This window comes from Periplaneta americana, chromosome 10, assembly GCF_040183065.1.
Source record: "Periplaneta americana isolate PAMFEO1 chromosome 10, P.americana_PAMFEO1_priV1, whole genome shotgun sequence".
Lineage (NCBI taxonomy): Eukaryota > Metazoa > Arthropoda > Insecta > Blattodea > Blattidae > Periplaneta > Periplaneta americana.
The window spans coordinates 1,123,855-1,143,922 of record NC_091126.1 but is presented as its reverse complement, the minus strand read 5'-3'; the positions used below and the strand labels follow the sequence as shown (position 1 = coordinate 1,143,922).

The 20,068-nt window shown below is 35.0% G+C and overlaps 1 protein-coding gene across 4 annotated transcripts in view; it reads right to left on the bottom strand.

The window, feature by feature from the left end:
- The window catches only part of Pgm1 (phosphoglucose mutase 1), a 148,061-nt gene that overhangs the window by 54,374 nt on the left and 73,619 nt on the right, over positions 1-20,068 (bottom strand). For all 4 annotated transcript variants that reach the window (XM_069836685.1, XM_069836682.1, XM_069836684.1 and 1 more), the window contains exons 8-10: positions 12,459-12,599; positions 8,300-8,483; positions 4,853-4,987 (exon numbers count right to left, since the gene is read on the bottom strand). In XM_069836685.1, the coding sequence (XP_069692786.1) occupies positions 4,853-4,987; positions 8,300-8,483; positions 12,459-12,599 (460 nt within the window). The remainder of the gene's footprint in view (positions 1-4,852; positions 4,988-8,299; positions 8,484-12,458; positions 12,600-20,068) is intronic.

Sequence of the window (20,068 nt, the reverse complement as noted above, 5' to 3'; positions counted from 1 at the left end):
ATGATTCAGAAGTTTCGGATATTTAAACTCCACAGAATAGTGATCATGACAGTGGCAGGAAACCCTGTGTCGTCAGTACATTCACCACAGTTGTTGATGTTACATTTTGAAACATATATCCACCACCACAAGAAATACATAGAAGAAAGAGAAATATAGTCATCCATCCACCTGGAGCTTTGTCAAACACTAAAAATGTTGAAGATTTGTGGGCATCCAATGGAACGACTCCTGAAATATTTCGTCTATATATGATGTACAAACGTTTTTATTTATTATTAAGAGCCTTTAGCTTTGATGATTCGACCACTACAAATGCTAAAAGGGCTATGGACAAACTTGCACCTATCAGGGATATTTTCAACGAATTTGCTAACGGTATCAGGAATTCTACAGTGTTGGAGAATACTTAACAGTAGATGAAATGTTGAAATCGTTTCATGGGCAATGTAGGTGGCAGGTAGTACTCGTATATGCCAAACAAACCTGCCAAATATGGCATACAAGTTTTTGCCATGGTAGATGCAAGGATGTTTAACACATTAAAACTGGAGGTTTACTTTGGTATACAGTACAGCCAAGGGGACCATTTTTTTTGTAGACAACAGCCCAGGGAGTATAGTGAAAAGAATGGTACAACAGATCTGGAAGAAATGTGACCATTGACAATTGGTTTTCATCTGTAGGACTTGTAAATGAATTAGTAAGGAATCTCAACCTTACTGCGGTAGCAACTATGAGGAAAAATAAGCGTGAGATACCTCATCAAATGACTGAAACCAGACAGAGAAATTCATAGCAGTCTGTTTGCATTTAGTGAAGAGTGTATGTTGGTGTCCTACAAACCCAAAGAAGCATAGGAATGTCATAATGATATGAAGTATGCAGGATTCCGATGACATTGATGAATCTTCAGGGGATCAAAGAAAACCAAGTGTAATCACTTTCTATAACATGTCAGAAGAAGGTGTCGACATTGTGGATGAGTCAAAGCCGCAATATTCTGTAGCTAGGATATGCTGGATGCAGGTTTTGTTCAGTTTTCTCAACACCGGTGCCATAAAACGAGATAATTCTGTGTTGCAACACTTCAGAAAAAGTAGTTCAAGAATCACATGGAAGTCAGAGCATCATCCAACAGACCAGAAGTTGAGAATACACAGTCACTTAAGGCTTCAGGAAGAAGCTACTCCTCAACCAGTAGCAAAGAAAGGAAGAGTCAAATGTTCATTTTGTCCCAAAAAGAAAGAATAGGAAATTGACTGTAAAGTGTATCAAATGCAAAGCAGCAATCTGTGGAGAGCATACTGTTACGGTTTGTCTCTCATATCATGCATTGTGTAACTGCAAAGAATGTAAACTTGAAATTCATTACACACATTGCAAAAAATATACTGTAATATTATAACTTCATTATTTTATAGAACATAGAAATTGTATAATGTGAGTTACCTAATGTAACATTTCTACAATTTGTTATATTAATTTAAAATGTGTTTAAAATCACCTAAGTACTTTAAATATTTTACAAAAATAATATACTGTAAATGTAACATGGCTACTTAGTCTGACGTCATCCATACTTATGAGTTGGCACAATAGGTCACAGGTAGTTTCTTTGTATTTTTAAACATCATCTGATCCACCACTCTTGTACACAATAGCACTATCAATCAATTCTTCGTACCATTTCCTCTATGGCAGATCTCTCCTTTCAGCATAGGAAGCAGTATTATAGATATCTTGGAAGTTTTTTGAACCATAGATCCACGAAATTACAGCCCACAGCAGCATTCTTCCCAGACTGTAGCAATTCATATTGCTCCTGTTTGGTCACAGATGTATCATACTTATCAGCCTCCCCGCAAGGTGGCAGACCTAGTGGCTTCTCTTCTCTACCACTTCTATGATGAGCAGTCGTCCAAACTTATTACACAGGAAATCCCATATGGGACAAAATTTATTTAAAATATAACGATGACACTAACAAAGAAACACTGTAGAGGACTGAACACATGTGGTGAATTGTGTACACAACTAGGCGAAAACGCAAAGTAAAATGATTCACACTAACATACATGCAGGTCTTCTGAGCTGAACCAGGCTTTCGTCAATCCTTGAATCTAATTATTTGGCAGATAAGTTGCGTGCATAGCTAAATAAAGTCCAAAACTGCAACTTGCTACACCATGTTTCAAACACATCAACTGCTGATACTATTACCTATAAGCGTATGACGTTTGGTGATGAGTAAATTCCTGGTAACTTTGTCATCAGGAATGTATATTTTTTAGTTTGAGCTACACTGTTGACTTCCAGGAATATTCCCCGAAAAATTCCATCACCAAAATGGAAAAGATTGTTAATATTAAATAAAGTAGTATTATTGAAATCACAGTGAAAATTATGTTGACTATAGACTTTATTCACATGTGAAACACAATTCAATTAATCAACAATTTTATGGCTAATATACGGGTTGTTTCTGATCTGTGATAACGAATTTGAATGATGTCATGTGCGTCAGGAATCACACCGACAGCTAAATTGCGGCGAGACGTGACAGACCAGCAGTGAGTGATTTCATAATCAGAATGAACGGTATATCACAGTAGCAATGCCCAAGAAAATCGAACCTTTTTGGGAGGGGTACAGAACAACCCTTTCCGATGCCAACTACAGTTACGTGAAAAGCATAGGAGCCTGCAAGAAACGTGGTTTCGTTATTTCCAAGAAAGGCATCTTGTGTATACCTAATAAGACTGGAAAAACCCGGATGGGATTAATTCCAGAATGGAAAAAGCAAGCAAATCTCCCCCCCCCCCCATCACAAGTCGCCACACCCCACGAGATGATACAAATTAATTCCATTCAAGCTTTACCAATCTTATGAAGTACATAGAAGATGCCTTTCTTGGAAATAACGAAACCTCGTTTATTGCAGCTTCTTTTATTTTCACTTAACTGTACTTGGCATTGGAAAGGGTTGTTGTGTATCCCTCTCAAAAAGACAATTTCTGCTGTGAGTCACCGTGCACTCTATGAAATCACTCCCTATTGGTCTGTCACCTAGTGCCACAGTTCAGCTGTCGTGTGACTCCTGACGCACATGATATCATTCAAATTCGTTATCAGAGATCGAAAACAACCCTGCAGAGATCAGTCTAAGACACCTAAACATCAGATGTCGACAAAATCGTTATCATGAAAAGTTGTGACATAACTGAATGCAACGTCCTAAACACAAGCAGCATCAGAGAGAAAGAAGAGGCATGTAATGTTTCAGAAGAGGTGCACAAAAATGTCATATTCTTCAGGTTTTGTTGAACTATTCATAATTTACATAATATGAATAGTTACACTGAAAAACAATATTCTTTCATTTTACCAGAATTTTTACTGTCACAAACATCGAATATAATTTTCACAAATGGCTACTCGTGATAGAGTAAGTAAGTTTTCGTCTGCTTAAGCAGGATAATTTTTTTGGATTATACAATTTTAAATTTCAAAAACAGTTGTGCACAAAGGAAAACATAGCTACTATGTCGGCAGCAAAGGAGCAAAGGGATGGATTTTTTTAAGTACTATTTTAAATAAATCTAAACCTAATAAATGATTGCACTGTTTTCACATGCATCAGTCAGATAACTGACTCTCTGCTTCACAATTCAAGTGAGTCAACAGTTCAACAATCTCCTGTTATAATCATGTGATTATTGTCAATACTCACTACATTACATGTTTTCCTTGAGTTGCAATTTGTAACATTTGCCAAAGTAAAGAAAATTAAGAATAGTAAATAAAATTCCCAGCCTGGGAATATTTCAAAATAAATTTCTTCCTGTGGGAATATTTCTGTTATTCTGTATCGCAGCACTAGTGTTACTCTGCATTAAATTGATCAATCTGGAATTAATGTTCTTCGGGATTAACAATGCAGAAAAAACGATCAGGAATGATTCATTTGGGTTTAATTCCAGTAGTTTAAACAGAATTTGTGCATGGAACATAGAAACTGAATGATATATCCAGTATGACTGATCAAGGTTTCATTGTATTCCAGTGGCAAGAATATTTTCACAACAGGAAACAATTAAAAAGCACTTAACACTTGGACTCAGAAAGAATAGTTTCATCGCCAAATCTCATTGAAAGAATGCAGATGATTAGGGAGTTACTATGGAAACTATATGGCAAATAAAAGTCAAGAATTTGAAGGAACCGAATATCTGCATATGGTTGGTTCCCCAATTCATTAAAGCACATGAACTGACTCACTCTGTATTAACATGAAGTGCAAACTCTCATGGGGAAAAGTAAACATTCAGAACAATTCTATCATATGACAGAGTTTGAAGCATTACTCGTGTCCTTTATCTGGACTCTTGAAATTTTTAATTCTGAGAATCTCACAACATGTTTCCATTTTTACGAAGATCTAGCCAAACAATAAAGTCTGAGTAGTTTTTCATCTGATGTACTCAGTAGACTTGTCTCCTTCCAACTGAGCAACTTTTTCCTTCTGTAGATCATGGAATCACTTAAATGCAGCCATTTTTATCAAGTTCTCTTATTCAAAGAGCTGTGATGTGAAAAGTGCGTAGCACTGTGCAGGTCACGATGGTAGAAGTAACTTTTAAGGTTTTTCTCTCCGTTTCTTAAAACTACGGTATAACATCACTGAAATGCGGCAATTTTGAAAACACACATAACAGTGAATGGTGTAACATTACCAGCGATTGTAACTCACTTCATGATCTTTGTAGTTACTCAGTCAAGAGTTCTGTGCATTTCTGTGAGAGAGAAATTACTGAAAAATAAAATGAATGAGTATGCAACATACGTGTACCTGAGAGTCCTTGAAAATCACGCTTGCATCATCCTCGAAGCTTTCTATGTACATTCGAACGGTTGCACCTTTGCTTCCTGTGCCACTTAGGCGAAATATTATCCGAGAGCCATCCACGAACAGCACTCGCACTCCCTGTAGTGAAAATGCAGAATATAGGAATTAATTAATCTTAAACCCAAATGTCATTCTCCAACACATAGTAGAAGCTTCACATGTGAAATGAAAACCAATTAATAAAGAAACGAAAGCAGAAATATTTTGAATTAAAGATACACACAGATACCCTTATCTGTACTTAAAGAGATGTTAATGTACAGTGCTCAAACAAATATTTGCATATTATTTTTTGCAGACTTATGAAGAAATATGAAAATGTAGTCTTGTGCTAAAAAAATTGACTAATCCTTCAAAAGATTGCAATAAACCAATACGCAACAATTTTTGAGCAAAAATGATATATGTCGCATATTTCATAAGTTTGCAGTAAAATATTAGCAACAATTTCTGTGGTCGTTCTAAAAATAAACAAAGCTGTTTTATGTTTAACTCTGTAAAAGAAGAAGTACGGTATCAATTTTTAAGTTCTTATCAGTTTACATATTCAACAATCTCATACACTTCTGTGTAAATTGAAAATGAAGATGTTGGACTGTTTTATTAACAGTTTCACTCAACACAATGTCTCAGAATGGAGTGCCAACTATCATTATTAGACAAGAACTGAACAAACTTTGCGTAATTATTGCTGTGTATCTGAACAATGAGCCGAAATGAACCATTTCACTGGTGAATAATGCACATTCTGCATAATTTCACTTCTTTCAAAAGAGAGTACTTTTTTTATCACAGACATCATTATTGGTCACAGAATAGCAAACCTTTCATGCATAAGTTTGAGTAGGTAGTTCAATAAAAAGTCCACTTCTTACTAATTGTCAAATAATTAACAAAAACACTGGCCATATTTTTAACAATCAGCATGCAAACAATAGGCAGTTTGGATCAAGTATACAACACACACCTTAGGATATTTTAAAAATTGGTAGAACAAATTATCCTATATGGCTCACTGTTATCAATGAAATATTCTAGCACATTGAACATCCTCTTCTGTAATGAAGCTCATTATCATTAAAAGGACATATCGAATCATAATTAGAGTGGAAAAATATGAAATTTCATATTTTACACCATTAATCACCGAGTACTGGGAATCATAATTTTTATGTTTCGTCATAGTATAATTGAAATGGGAGTATTTATTTTTTCATATTCCATAATATTTCGTACAAATTTTCATATTTGTTCAGATTTTCCAACACAGACCTTCCTTTGATGTATATCCGATCTACTTGAGAGTTTTGGAGACGACCATTGATTTTCTTAAAGGGTCAATAACATGCGTCCTATTCATGTTCAAATTATCCAATCACAAGAAACCTATTATAATACCAGAGTCAATGCGCAATATACTGTACAGACAACCATGGCCGAATTAAGATAAACTTCTTAAAATAAGCACAGACAATTACGTGTTTTAACAGTGTGAAATCTTAGCCTTAAATGTACCACCCCTACTTGTCTGTTGAAATTTTCAGCAGGGATGTTCAGCAAGAGAGCAGAAGGCTATTCCACCAATTTAGCTGTTAACCTGTTATTCGTGAACTAAATATATGGTAATTTTAGAGGTGAAACACAATTTTAGCAAATGAAATCGATCTAGTTCTCAATGAAATTATGTTCTATGAATTAAAGGAAACTAATTAATTCCCAGTTCTCAAGAAAAATACTTATAAATAGTTGATGGAACAGCCTCCATATTTTTTTTAGTAGGGTATTTTACGACGCTTTATCAACATCTTAGTTATTTAGCATCTGAATGAGATGGTGATAATGCCGGTGAAATGAGTCTGGGGTCCAGCACCGAAAGCTACCCAGCATTTGTTCATATTGGGTTGAGGGAAAACCCCGGAATAAAACCTCAACCAGGTAACTTGCCCCGACTGAGAACCGAACCCGGGCCACCTGGTTTCGCGGCTAGATGTGCTAACAGTTACTCCGCAAGTGTGGACGCCTCCATATGTTCAATGCTATTTTCTTAACATGGAATCCTCTATAATCAATTCGACAATCAGATTGGATACTACACTCTGCAGCTTGTTCCATTCAAGTTACTTTCAGTTATAAATATGGAAATAGCAGAAAATGTTATTTCACAATAAATTACAAAGGATTTTCGTATTATAAACAAATTTCGTTTTAAAAAAAAAAGGTCCTATTCCAACCATATAAATGCAACATGTGATCTGATCATTAATTAACAATAAAGACCTGTAATTGTTTATTTCTATAACATAGACACAAAGGGAACGAAACTCCACTTGACAAATTCTAATAGCAACAGGAATTATTTACAATCCTGTAACCGGTTTCTATGAAAGAAAATGCTAATTTAAATTTTTAAATAATCTTTAGCTTCATAAACAATAGTATGCCATCACCATCACCAAAAGACACAGGTGACAATTTCTTGTGACATAATTATATTGTTTATCATATCCAGGCCAGACGCTACCATTTCTGACTTTTGCTTTCTGCCTGAATTCTCATCAGTGACATCATCGAATGTTGGGTGAACATTGCGAGATTATTATTTTCTTTCTTAGACACATACGAAATAACAGTGGCTTTATCTCTAAACTCAAACATTCTAAAACGTTAAGGTCTCTCTCTTTCATTGTGGCAAATTCAATTGAACTTTTTTTTTCAATGAAGATAACTTCCCTTTCACTATATTATAATCTGCACTGATGTTCCAAATGCTTCAGAGCTTGTTGCTGATGCAGAATTGTCCATTGGGCTCTTTTCTGACATATACTTCAAGGTTGTTAGCAATAGAAGACTTTGGTAACAAACAAGATACAAATTTTTATTTTGTTTATGCCATATTTCTTTGAATTTCATGGAACACACTAGATGAAACAGAATCTCCCTCTAAAGTTCACTAATATCTCATCAATAGTGATATCTTCCCGAAGTGAGCAGCATTTCTGGAAGTTGTGAGCAAAAGCTGTAAAAATATTCTTCACTACTTCAAGAAAATCTAACTGCTGTTTCTCTTCATCAGACTGCCACAGTTTCACAATCTGTATACTTCCTTTATTATCATTCTCACTACTTTTTGTACATGAGATCATACAGTATAATTTATATTTCTCAGACATTCTATTCAGCACTGAAGGCAACTAAAACAATGAGGTACACGAGCATGAGCAGACACCATGCACAACAATAAAATAAAAATTAACAATTGGTCTATTAACTGAGGTGGGGATTCTCAGATTCAAGGTGAAGTAAAACTAGTCCTGTAATGGAATAGTTTTCATAGAGATAGCTAACTCGTTCATTTCAAGAAATACCGAATTGTAAGCATCTATTTTGTACCTGATTTTCAGCAACACTTTCGTCAATAGGATCTTCATATCTGAAGTTATCGCCAAGCTTCACCTCATAAGTTTTGCCACCTTTCTCTAGCTTTTCGCCTCTATAGCTAGGCTTGGTGACCAATGCTTCCAGTGCCTCCATCATCGTCTGGCAACTAACCAAATTACACTCTTCATAGTCGTACCTGTGTGACAGGGGAAAAAAATATCACCAATAATGCTGCAATAAATGGAAATTGAAACACAAACTCATATATTTTCTGCAGTCTATATTATTCATGAATATTTCTCAAGTTTCATTAACACTAATTACAACCTTATTTTGAAAAAGTATTCAAAGCTATGTTGGTACTTTTAAACAGAAAATACATGTTGAATTAAGCTTGTTAAGATCCTTACAGAGTGTTAGCTGGGAGAGTGGAGGGAAAAAAAACCTTTGGGGAGGCCGAGACGTAGATGGGAGGGTAATACGTAAGTACAGTAGATCCTTAAATGCTACATTTCTTAACAATCTTTTTTGTTTAAAGAACTGTTATTCACATGACAAAATTTTAAAACACATTTATCATGTGTCATTATAATCCCAAAAGTCGTAGGTAAGGAATATGATCCATCTCTTATACCTTTATAATACATAAGAATGCCAGCAGGCCTTCTCGGAGCACTTCCTCATCTCTCTTTCATAACAGCATAAAGCTCCGACCTAAATGGATGGTAATGAGTCACAATGATTGTTGAAGGCTTCTTAAACCAGAATGATTTGTCTTTTTATGTCACAAATATTAAAATTGATTTTGGCGATCAAACTGATGATTATGATGGTGATAATATATAATTATAATAACAATGACATTGGTATAATTCACAATTTAATGATTATTAATTTTTACTGCAAGCTTGAAATTTAGTGTACTTGAAAACAGCTGATTTTTAGAACTACAGTTGAATTTCTTGTATCTGGCAACTGTGGGGCAAAGACAGTGCCAGATAACTGATTTCGCTGGATAATTGGAAAATACGTTTATAGGTTATGTAAAGACACACTGTACTGCACAAATATTTTTTCCATTTTGAAATTTAGTAATTGTCATATAGATAATTAAAAATAAAGTTTTGAAATACGTACTATGTTTATGTTTAGTGCTGAATACGGTAATTTACATTCATCAGTTCATAATTATTGTAATACAGTAATACATAATAGCGTAAAAAATACTAGAAGTTTTTGTAACCTTATGACAATTTTAAATTGCGGTCATGTGAGTCATGTGATGTGACGAGTAGTGTAGTCAACGTCGCAACTATAAAGACTATGAAGTAGCACTCAATGATTTGAGCGTAAGAACATTTCGCTTGAGTTTTGCAGAATCCATTGTGCAACTGCAGCACTTAGCGGTAATAGCCATGATGCTATCCATCAATCGAATTAAATTTTCACATGCCGTAAGAACAGAGAATTTCACACTTTCGTATTTAGACTCATCCAACACCCCTTCGAAACAACCGAGTTCAAGACTTAAATTGAAAAGATCGTCTCTATGCATTGTTTGCAACGTCCAAGTGACAGGTTACTAATGCTACCCTCTATTCCAGGGACATAACGGGTTTTTTGTCTTTTTTCACATGTGAACAGTGTAAAGAGTAAACACAAATGCGGTATGTGCGAACTACGAAAACCACTCACATCTTCGTCAGACTCTTCTCTTTCGCATGAATGACTATTTTCTTTTTTGGCCTAGCCAAAAGTGTCATTGTTTTGGTATTGCCGGTTATTTGGGTGCTGGATACGAGGGATATTACTGTATTAGGAATTATATACTGTACATTATTGCCAACAATGATGTCAATAAGGAATAAACAATGCAAAACCATAGCAGGACCGGTAATTATATCAACCATACAAACATACAATACCAACCACTATGCGACTTTTTGCTAAAAAATTGTAAAATTGAGCTTTGTGGTTGCTTAGAATTAATGATAATGTGATGTTTATATGCATCAAGCAAAGGGATTATATTGAAGGAGGGCCGAGGAGTAGGAGACGATGCCTTATGTCGATGTAGATTTTGTTACTTCAACAGTGAAAAATTAGAAAAGGGTAAACGATTATGGATAAAAAAGAATATTAAAATCTAAATACGCCTTTTTTAAAATGTCCAAGGGGGCCAGGTGACAATAAAATCTTAATTAAGTAACCCCAGTAATAGGGCTTGCACTAAGGATCTAAATCAGAGGCAGGCACAATTTGGTTCAATGAGCAGTAGTCACAACTAATGTACCTAACATCTAGTTCTATTCAGTTCATCAGCTTATGATTAGGAAATACAAATGATACGTGCTACATAAATATGTCTAGTTATATGAATTTCATTAGGTTATGATTAGGAAAGAAAATAAATTATTTTCAGATGTGATAATAACTAAATACTCTTTTGACTAATTAATACTTATAGTCATGGAAATACAGTACAGTAATGGCAAAAAACACCGGACCGGCCCTTGTAGCTGATTTTGATTGCAGCAATATTTTACTACTTATTATTCTCAGAACATGAATTTCACCAGCAATCGAAATGTATTGGGAATAAATTTGAATAAGGAACAAAAAAGGTTTCCTTCCCAGGCAGGCTTCGAACCACGAAAGTCTTAGTTAGCAGTCTATCGTGCTTTGGAGTGAACAAGGCTCTGAAATAGTTACAATGGTCGTTCCGTTTATTTTTGCCACTACTGTACATAGAAGTACACAAAAGCTTATTTAGAAATACAGCCTGAACAATGAATGACAAACAAACTGTAGGTTAAATGCAGAAATAAATTAATAATTATCAATAATCATAAACAAAAGTTTGTTCTTGCATATCTTAAATTTCGTTCAGCTGATGATGAGAAGGGCATCTCTTTTTGCTGACTAAGACAAGTTATGTTTGGTGTGATCGATCTTGCACTCGCAACTTGAACTGCAGTGAGATCTTCATCAAAGTAGCTCTTCTTGATTTATTTATCTTCATTAGAGAGAACAGTTTCTCACACAGATATGTTGAGCCAAATATTGATAACAGTTTTACAGCCATTTTGTGCATATTTAGGAAATCTGTTTGCAAAAAATGTTCATAAAATTGTGATAGGCTTGTTGGTGATTCATATCATATCGAATTATGAGCAACTCGCAATGAAGATCAGCATCATTGTAGTAGTTCAATAGGGTGCAGCAAAGACTTTGACAAGTCGTGTAGATCTCGAAATCTGACAGAAAATTCTTGAATTCGACTCTCCAGAATATCTGCAAATGCCTGTAATTGATTAACTTATTCATATGGGATATGATGTCGATGAGAAATGCCAATTCATTAATCCATTTACAATCAGTAAATTCATGGACGGGACATTCTATCACTTCCATGAATAAACCTATTTCGTCCAAGAAATAAAAAAAGCGATTTAACATATTACCTCTACTGAGCCATCGAACTTCACAAAAATACATATCACCATATTCACATTCAATGTCCTTCAGTAGAGCTTTAAATTAATGTGATGCCAGGGTAATTATTTCAAAATAAAATTGTGAGCAACTGTCCCATGCTTCAGTAACTTTAACCATTCTGTCAGTGAAGTTCACCTGTCAATCAGGTATATAGGAACTTTTGACCCCTAATTAAGTTGTTGCCACTACTGCTACTTTAATATGGTACTTAAATTTACCATAATGAAATCACTTTATGGTACCCACTTGAAAGAGGGTCTCAGCTTTATTGCTCTAAAATATTTGTTTTGGGAATTTACATACCAATGAAAATGAAACTAAACCTTTTATAGAAACAAAGGATTTGTGATCAATTTATTCACCACGCGCTTTGACTAAAACCCAGTCACATAATCTGTGCTTTGATATACAATTTCCAAGTCTTAGTTCCTGCACCGTAGTAATTTTCTATGGTTGCATGTATTGTTTGTTCACTATCAATATAAATTGATTACAACATTTTCTGTCTTTGTATAAGTGTGCAAGGTAAGAGAAAAAATGCTGAATGGTAATATTGTAGTGAACCTTTGATCAATGAGTACTGTCATTACAACTTACGTTATTTCTAGACGCAAACTGCTTAAAAATATTGCATACTATGTATATTACAATAATAAACTCTCAATTCATTAACCTGGTGAAGAAGTTTCTTCCAAAGGTGCACCAATGAGATTCTACAAGCTGCTGCACACTCTCCTTTGTGGCTGCAAGTATCTGCAGCCATGCCAGAGCAGCCCAAATGCCATCTTTCTCTCGGATGTGGTCTGATCCAGTCCTGTGAAATCACAAATTTTAATTATATTTGTCAATATACTACTTTTAATAATTAACATTAAAGACATCTGCACAGTTGGTACCTGTACTGTCATCTGCATACAAAGAAGAGAGTACAATACCAATTATCTGAAGTCGCATGGTATGTGGGAAATACTGCATATCTGCTACAGTACGAAAGCTGCCTTATGAATTTGTGGCAACTGGGTGTGATATTCTCAGAAAATAAAGAAAAACGGTTCAGTTTCAGTTTTAAGCATAATAAAATTAATAATATCGTTATTTTATTCTTATTAGACACAGATAAAAGAAAAAGGAAAATGGATAACAAATCAGATGACAGTCAGTTCATATCTCAGCTATGTTCTGACTGTTAACACAGGTATGGCATAAGTTATTATAGTTATTAAAATCTATTTTTCTTTAATCATGGAATTGAAACAGCAAATTCTGATATAATTTAGGTAAAAAATAATCACGAATATGGCACCACTATTATTAGGGTTGTATTCAATGGTGTTGAGTTTGATTCCATCCATTCCCTTCGATAGGATCTAATAATATATCTATGCCACAATTTTCTCTTATCATGGATGCATTGCCTGATAATCCAATAATGCAGAAGAGAACCCTAAGGGCTCCTGCCAGTTGGAGATTGCTCGTATGAATCTAGTCTGCTATGAATTAAAGCACACCTAAAAATAAATTACTTTAAAAGACCAGTCAGTTAACAATTTAAAGTCAAACTGAAATTAAAATTAGAAGTGAAAGGTTCCTGCTTGTTCAAAATATTCACTCACATTATAAAAAGGATTATCAAAAAGCCATTTCCGTAAAACGCTTCGAAATCTAGATAAAGTAACACTGAGCCTCATAAGATAGTTTGTTGAATAACTCTAGAGACAGTGAATCAAGCCAACACTTTGATTTATTTAATCTGTCAGTTCGAGTAGACGATAACTGGACCTGGTATTATAATTATGTATATCTCATCCAATATTGTAGTTACCCTAAGTAAACATTCAACTATATATTCACTACAGTCAGTATTTTCTCTTGTTTAAATAACAGTCTGCGATGAGCATTAAAAGGGGGCAGCCGTAAGGATACATTAAGCTTTTCTGTCTTTCTTTCTTTTTTTTTTTTTTTTGCAAGATAAGTAATTTTGATATACCAGAGCTATTACCCCAAATACGAATCCCATACAACAATATGCTGTTGAAAAAGGCAAAATAAGATATTCTAAGATAAGATTTGGATACCAAAGTTTTTAATTGTCTTAACAAAAAATTGACTCCAGATAATTTAACACAAAGTAAATCTACATGACGATCCCAATTCAATTTAACATTAGTCTGGAACGGTTTGTGACTCAATATGAATTTAACGCAGTAGGTTTCACATACAGCACCATTCAGTGTTCGATAATAGTGGTAGAATTGGCAGACTGTGTTTTTTCTCCGTGAGAAAAATTTCAATCTCTGTTCTGAGTTCAAAAAATCTTAGTAGAACTTTACCTCTCCTGAGCCATCGAACTGCTGTCGGGATAATCAGCTTTCATTTCCGACAAAAAATCATTGAACTGACGATGGTTAAGTCCATGAAAGCGAATGATCCACAACACACGACAGATTCAGATATTTCTTACAAAGTACCTGTCAGTGTATAATACAGTGAATAACTAAAGCATTTTCACAAGCCTGTTTTCCAACTCAGCCTTTTTTCTATTCGACACATTTTTACCACTAACAGCTGTCACGCATTTTAACTGATTCCACTTCAGATTCTACTTTGCTAATGTTTCCTCAAATTACTTGAAAATGTTTTCGCCTGTAGTTATTCCATGGAGACTATTCATAGAAGCTAATTCAGCACTAACTCGAATAAACACCAGCAATTGTGCAGTCCTAGGGACATCTGTCGACTCATCAAGAGCGAAGGAAAACCATTCGAAATTTTTTGCTTTGTGATTTAATTGACTGTTGATATTGGTCCCAATGTCCTCAACTCTTCGAGAAACTCTTCAAGTGGAGAGGCTGATAGACTTACACAAATATATTTTCTCAGGACACATTTCTTAAGCAGCAAAAATCAAACAGAATTTAATTATTTCACAATCAGGAAATAGCTTCCCCTCTTTAGCTAACAAGTGAACTGCTTGAAAATTTACTTTAGTTGGAGCCTCATTTTCTTTTTTAATTTTAGTGAACAAATTATGTTGTGTTGCAATATTCAGTTTCAAAGCTGATCGCTGCTGTGCTTAGTCTGGTAATGACAATGTATACTGCACTCTGCCACTGCTTTGTCATCTAATTCTATTACTCACCACTCTGCTTTAAAAGCACGGCATTCAAAGTCCACTTTTCTTTTCTGGTTTCGACAAAGACATGATGAAAATACAATGGCTATAAAACAAGAACACAATGTCGCAGAACAACGATACATATGGCACAGAAATCTCTACTGAAATGCGTGATGGGAAGGGGTGGAGATGGTTGTGCGTATGCCACACACTCCTCAACTCGACAGTCAGACGGTAAAGAGCATTTTTTGAAATTTTAAAGAATATGAAATTATCAAATTCATTCTTAGATCATGGACCATACAAAAAAAAGGTGGCAGGCTGGATTTGATCCACAGACCGTAGTTTGCCAACCCCTATTTTAGCACATTGATATAAACATAAATATTTTGTGAAATTTTTCAATCTCCCGTAAAATTGACTTTTAACCACATAACAGCTTTCAAAGGCACTGCCACGATATTCCGTATTTACTCGCGTAATTTCCCACCAAAGATTTTTAGGGCATATTTTCTGAATTATATTTTTCTCGCATCTTGCATTAAGAAAATGGGCACACCTGGTACTTCAAAACCCATGGTCATTACCAGTCTCTTCCAATTACCTGCTACCCCCTCTGGGCAGGACCAGAAATAAGGAAAACAAAGGTCAACTCCAAGGTCAAGATAATCCGTATTGCCGCAGCTTTAGAAACTGGAAACAACACGGTGTATGAGGAAATGTTAAAATTTAATATAACTTTAGTTATTTACTATTAGATGTCTATCCCTCAGAGCTAAAGTGGTGTTAAGTTCAATTTTGGTCAAAAACGACAAGTGTCAATTCGGGCTTATATACATCTGTTGTATTTACCCTTTTTTTTTTTTTAAGAAGTCATAAATAACGAAATAAAGTAGGATTGCTCAAGCTAAGAGCCACACAATTGTAAGTCCATTTACTACATCTTGAATACTGCAGTGTTAATGCAAGTCCACTTACTACATCTTGAATACTGCAGTGTTAATGCAAGTCCACTTACTACATCTTGAATACTACAGTGTTAATGCAAGTCCATTTACATCTTAAATACTGCAGTGTTAATGCAAGTCCATTTATTACATCTTGAATACTGCAGTGTTAATGCAAGTCCATTTATTACATCTTGAATACTGCAGTGTTAATGCAAGTCCAGTTACTACATCTTGAATACTGCAGTGTTAATGCAAGTCCACTTACTACATCTTGAATACTGCAGTGTTAATGCAAGTCCACTTACTACATCTTGAATACTACAGTGTTAATGCAAGTCCATTTACATCTTAAATATTGCAGTGTTAATGCAAGTCCATTTATTACATCTTGAATACTGCAGTGTTAATGCAAGTCCATTTATTACATCTTGAATACTGCAGTGTTAATGCAAGTCCAGTTACTACATCTTGAATACTGCAGTGTTAATGCAAGTCCACTTACTACATCTTGAATACTGCAGTGTTAATGCAAGTCCACTTACTACATCTTGAATACTACAGTGTTAATGCAAGTCCATTTACATCTTAAATACTGCAGTGTTAATGCAAGTCCATTTATTACATCTTGAATACTGCAGTGTTAATGCAAGTCCATTTATTACATCTTGAATACTGCAGTGTTAATGCAAGTCCATTTATTACATCTTGAATACTGCAGTGTTAATGCAAGTCCAGTTACTACATCTTGAATACTGCAGTGTTAATGCAAGTCCACTTACTACATCTTGAATACTACAGTGTTAATGCAAGTCCACTTACTACATCTTGAATACTACAGTGTTAATGCAAGTCCACTTACTACATCTTGAATACTACAGTGTTAATGCAAGTCCACTTACTACATCTTGAATACTACAGTGTTAATGCAAGTCCATTTACATCTTGAATACTGCAGTGTTAATGCAAGTCCACTTACTACATCTTGAATACTGCAGTGTTAATGCAAGTCCAGTTACCACATCTTGAATACTGCAGTGTTAATGCAAGTCCACTTACTACATCTTGAATACTACAGTGTTAATGCAAGTCCACTTACTACATCTTGAATACTACAGTGTTAATGCAAGTCCACTTACTACATCTTGAATACTACAGTGTTAATGCAAGTCCACTTACTACATCTTGAATACTACAGTGTTAATGCAAGTCCACTTACTACATCTTGAATACTACAGTGTTAATGCAAGTCCACTTACTACATCTTGAATACTACAGTGTTAATGCAAGTCCATTTACATCTTGAATACTGCAGTGTTAATGCAAGTCCACTTACTACATCTTGAATACTGCAGTGTTAATGCAAGTCCATTTACTACATCTTGAATACTGCAGTGTTAATGCAAGTCCATTTACTACATCTTGAATACTGCAGTGTTAATGCAAGTCCATTTACTACATCTTGAATACTGCAGTGTTAAGCAAGTCCATTTACTACATCTTGAATACTGCAGTGTTAATGCAAGTCCACTTACTACATCTTGAATACTGCAGTGTTAATGCAAGTCCACTTACTACATCTTGAATACTGCAGTGTTAATGCAAGTCCATTTACTACATCTTGAATACTGCAGTGTTAATGCAAGTCCATTTACTACATCTTGAATACTGCAGTGTTAAGCAAGTCCATTTACTACATCTTGAATACTGCAGTGTTAATGCAAGTCCACTTACTACATCTTGAATACTGCAGTGTTAATGCAAGTCCACTTACTACATCTTGAATACTGGAGTGTTAATGCAAGTCCATTTACTACATCTTGAATACTGCAGTGTTAATGCAAGTCCACTTACTACATCTTGAATACTGCAGTGTTAATGCAAGTCCATTTACTACATCTTGAATACTGCAGTGTTAATGCAAGTCCATTTACTACATCTTGAATACTGCAGTGTTAATGCAAGTCCATTTACTACATCTTGAATACTGCAGTGTTAATGCAAGTCCATTTACTACATCTTGAATACTGCAGTGTTAATGCAAGTCCATTTACTACATCTTGAATACTGCAGTGTTAATGCAAGTCCATTTACTACATCTTGAATACTGCAGTGTTAATGCAAGTCCATTTACTACATCTTGAATACTGCAGTGTTAATGCAAGTCCATTTACTACATCTTGAATACTGCAGTGTTAATGCAAGTCCATTTACTACATCTTGAATACTGCAGTGTTAATGCAAGTCCATTTACTACATCTTGAATACTGCAGTGTTAATGCAAGTCCATTTACTACATCTTGAATACTGCAGTGTTAAGCAAGTCCATTTACATCATCTTGAATACTGCAGTGTTAATGCAAGTCCACTTACTACATCTTGAATACTGCAGTGTTAATGCAAGTCCACTTACTACATCTTGAATACTGGAGTGTTAATGCAAGTCCATTTACTACATCTTGAATACTGCAGTGTTAATGCAAGTCCACTTACTACATCTTGAATACTGCAGTGTTAATGCAAGTCCATTTACTACATCTTGAATACTGCAGTGTTAATGCAAGTCCATTTACTACATCTTGAATACTGCAGTGTTAATGCAAGTCCATTTACTACATCTTGAATACTGCAGTGTTAATGCAAGTCCATTTACTACATCTTGAATACTGCAGTGTTAATGCAAGTCCACTTACTACATCTTGAATACTGCAGTGTTAATGCAAGTCCATTTACTACATCTTTAATACTGCAGTGTTAATGCAAGTCCATTTACTACATCTTGAATACTGCAGTGTTAATGCAAGTCCATTTACTACATCTTGAATACTGCAGTGTTAATGCAAGTCCATTTACTACATCTTGAATACTGCAGTGTTAATGCAAGTCCATTTACTACTGCTTAGCTCTAAACATGGGGTTTCATCAGACTGGCTGGCGGCATGTGCCAGATTAGTGGATGAACTCACAATCTTGCACACCTTCCAGAGTTTGCAGCCGTGGAGTGGTAAAAGTCGAAGGATTTTCGCAGAAAGAGCTCCTGTTCTGCTACAAAACATCACCTTTCAATGACTGTTTACGACCACAGTCTATTGACAACAGTGCAATTAAATGGTGATCCAGTTGATTGATTTTTTTCAGAAAGGGCAGAAATTTGTGGAATGCTACTGATCAGGGACAGCTTTAGACGTAGTGCCATCATGCCATAGCACTACCAGAATACAGAAAGAAAAGGAGAATTCATATTGTCTGCGCAAAACCTGAGAGAAACAAGTTGTCTTATACAAACTCTACCGTCAATATGATCTTTGCAGCAAAACAAGTTTTCAGGCTCGATCTGTGCCAGGCACTACATCCCATAAATATATTGGGATGCACATGCAATCTTCATGTTCTCTTGTCCTTTCTAGCATCTAAAACATGCCAGGCACAATTCGAAATGCTTGGAAAACTGAATATGCCAATCCCTCACTACCTTACGCTCTGTCTGTCCTTCCATTTTCTTAGAGTGAAGCTTGCAACAATAAGATAATAAATCCCTCCCGGTTTCTTGAAAACTTAGCTTGAGAGAGTTTTCACTTTATTATTTCTACCAACAGTACTAATTGTAGTGTGAACCTGTTAAGTCGTGTCATGATGATGTGTAATGTGAAAAAATGAATTCAGTTGGTGCTTCATTAAAATCTCCATTTTCAAAATTAACATATGACAACAAACTTCGTGTTAAAGAATTAGGTAGACCTACATCGCATTTAAATACTCATCAAAGCAGCAAAGTGCTAAAGTTAACAGGTCTCGCAAATTCAACCCAGATATTTATTAAAAAAAAAAAAAAAACAAAAAAAAAAAAACAACTTGTTATGTGGAAGTGTTGTGAAAAATGCGTTCTTCTGTTTCCCGCGTGTTCTGTTTGGAGGTGAACTTCACTGGTCAAAAGTGGGTGTGACAGATTTAGTACACTTATGGGATAGAATAAAAACACATCAAAAGTCGAAGGTTCATATGAATAATGTCTTCAGTTTTTCTATGCTGGTTAAATCGAACATTGAAAATCACTTAAAATTCACACTACAGACTCGTGATTGCAAAACACAATGAGCAAGTTGATAAAAACAGATATGTATTAAATTTAATAATAAAATGTATACGATTTTGTGTGACATTAGACTTAGCACTAGGTGGGCACGATGAATCAGACTTGGAAAATAAGGGCGTGTTTCGTGA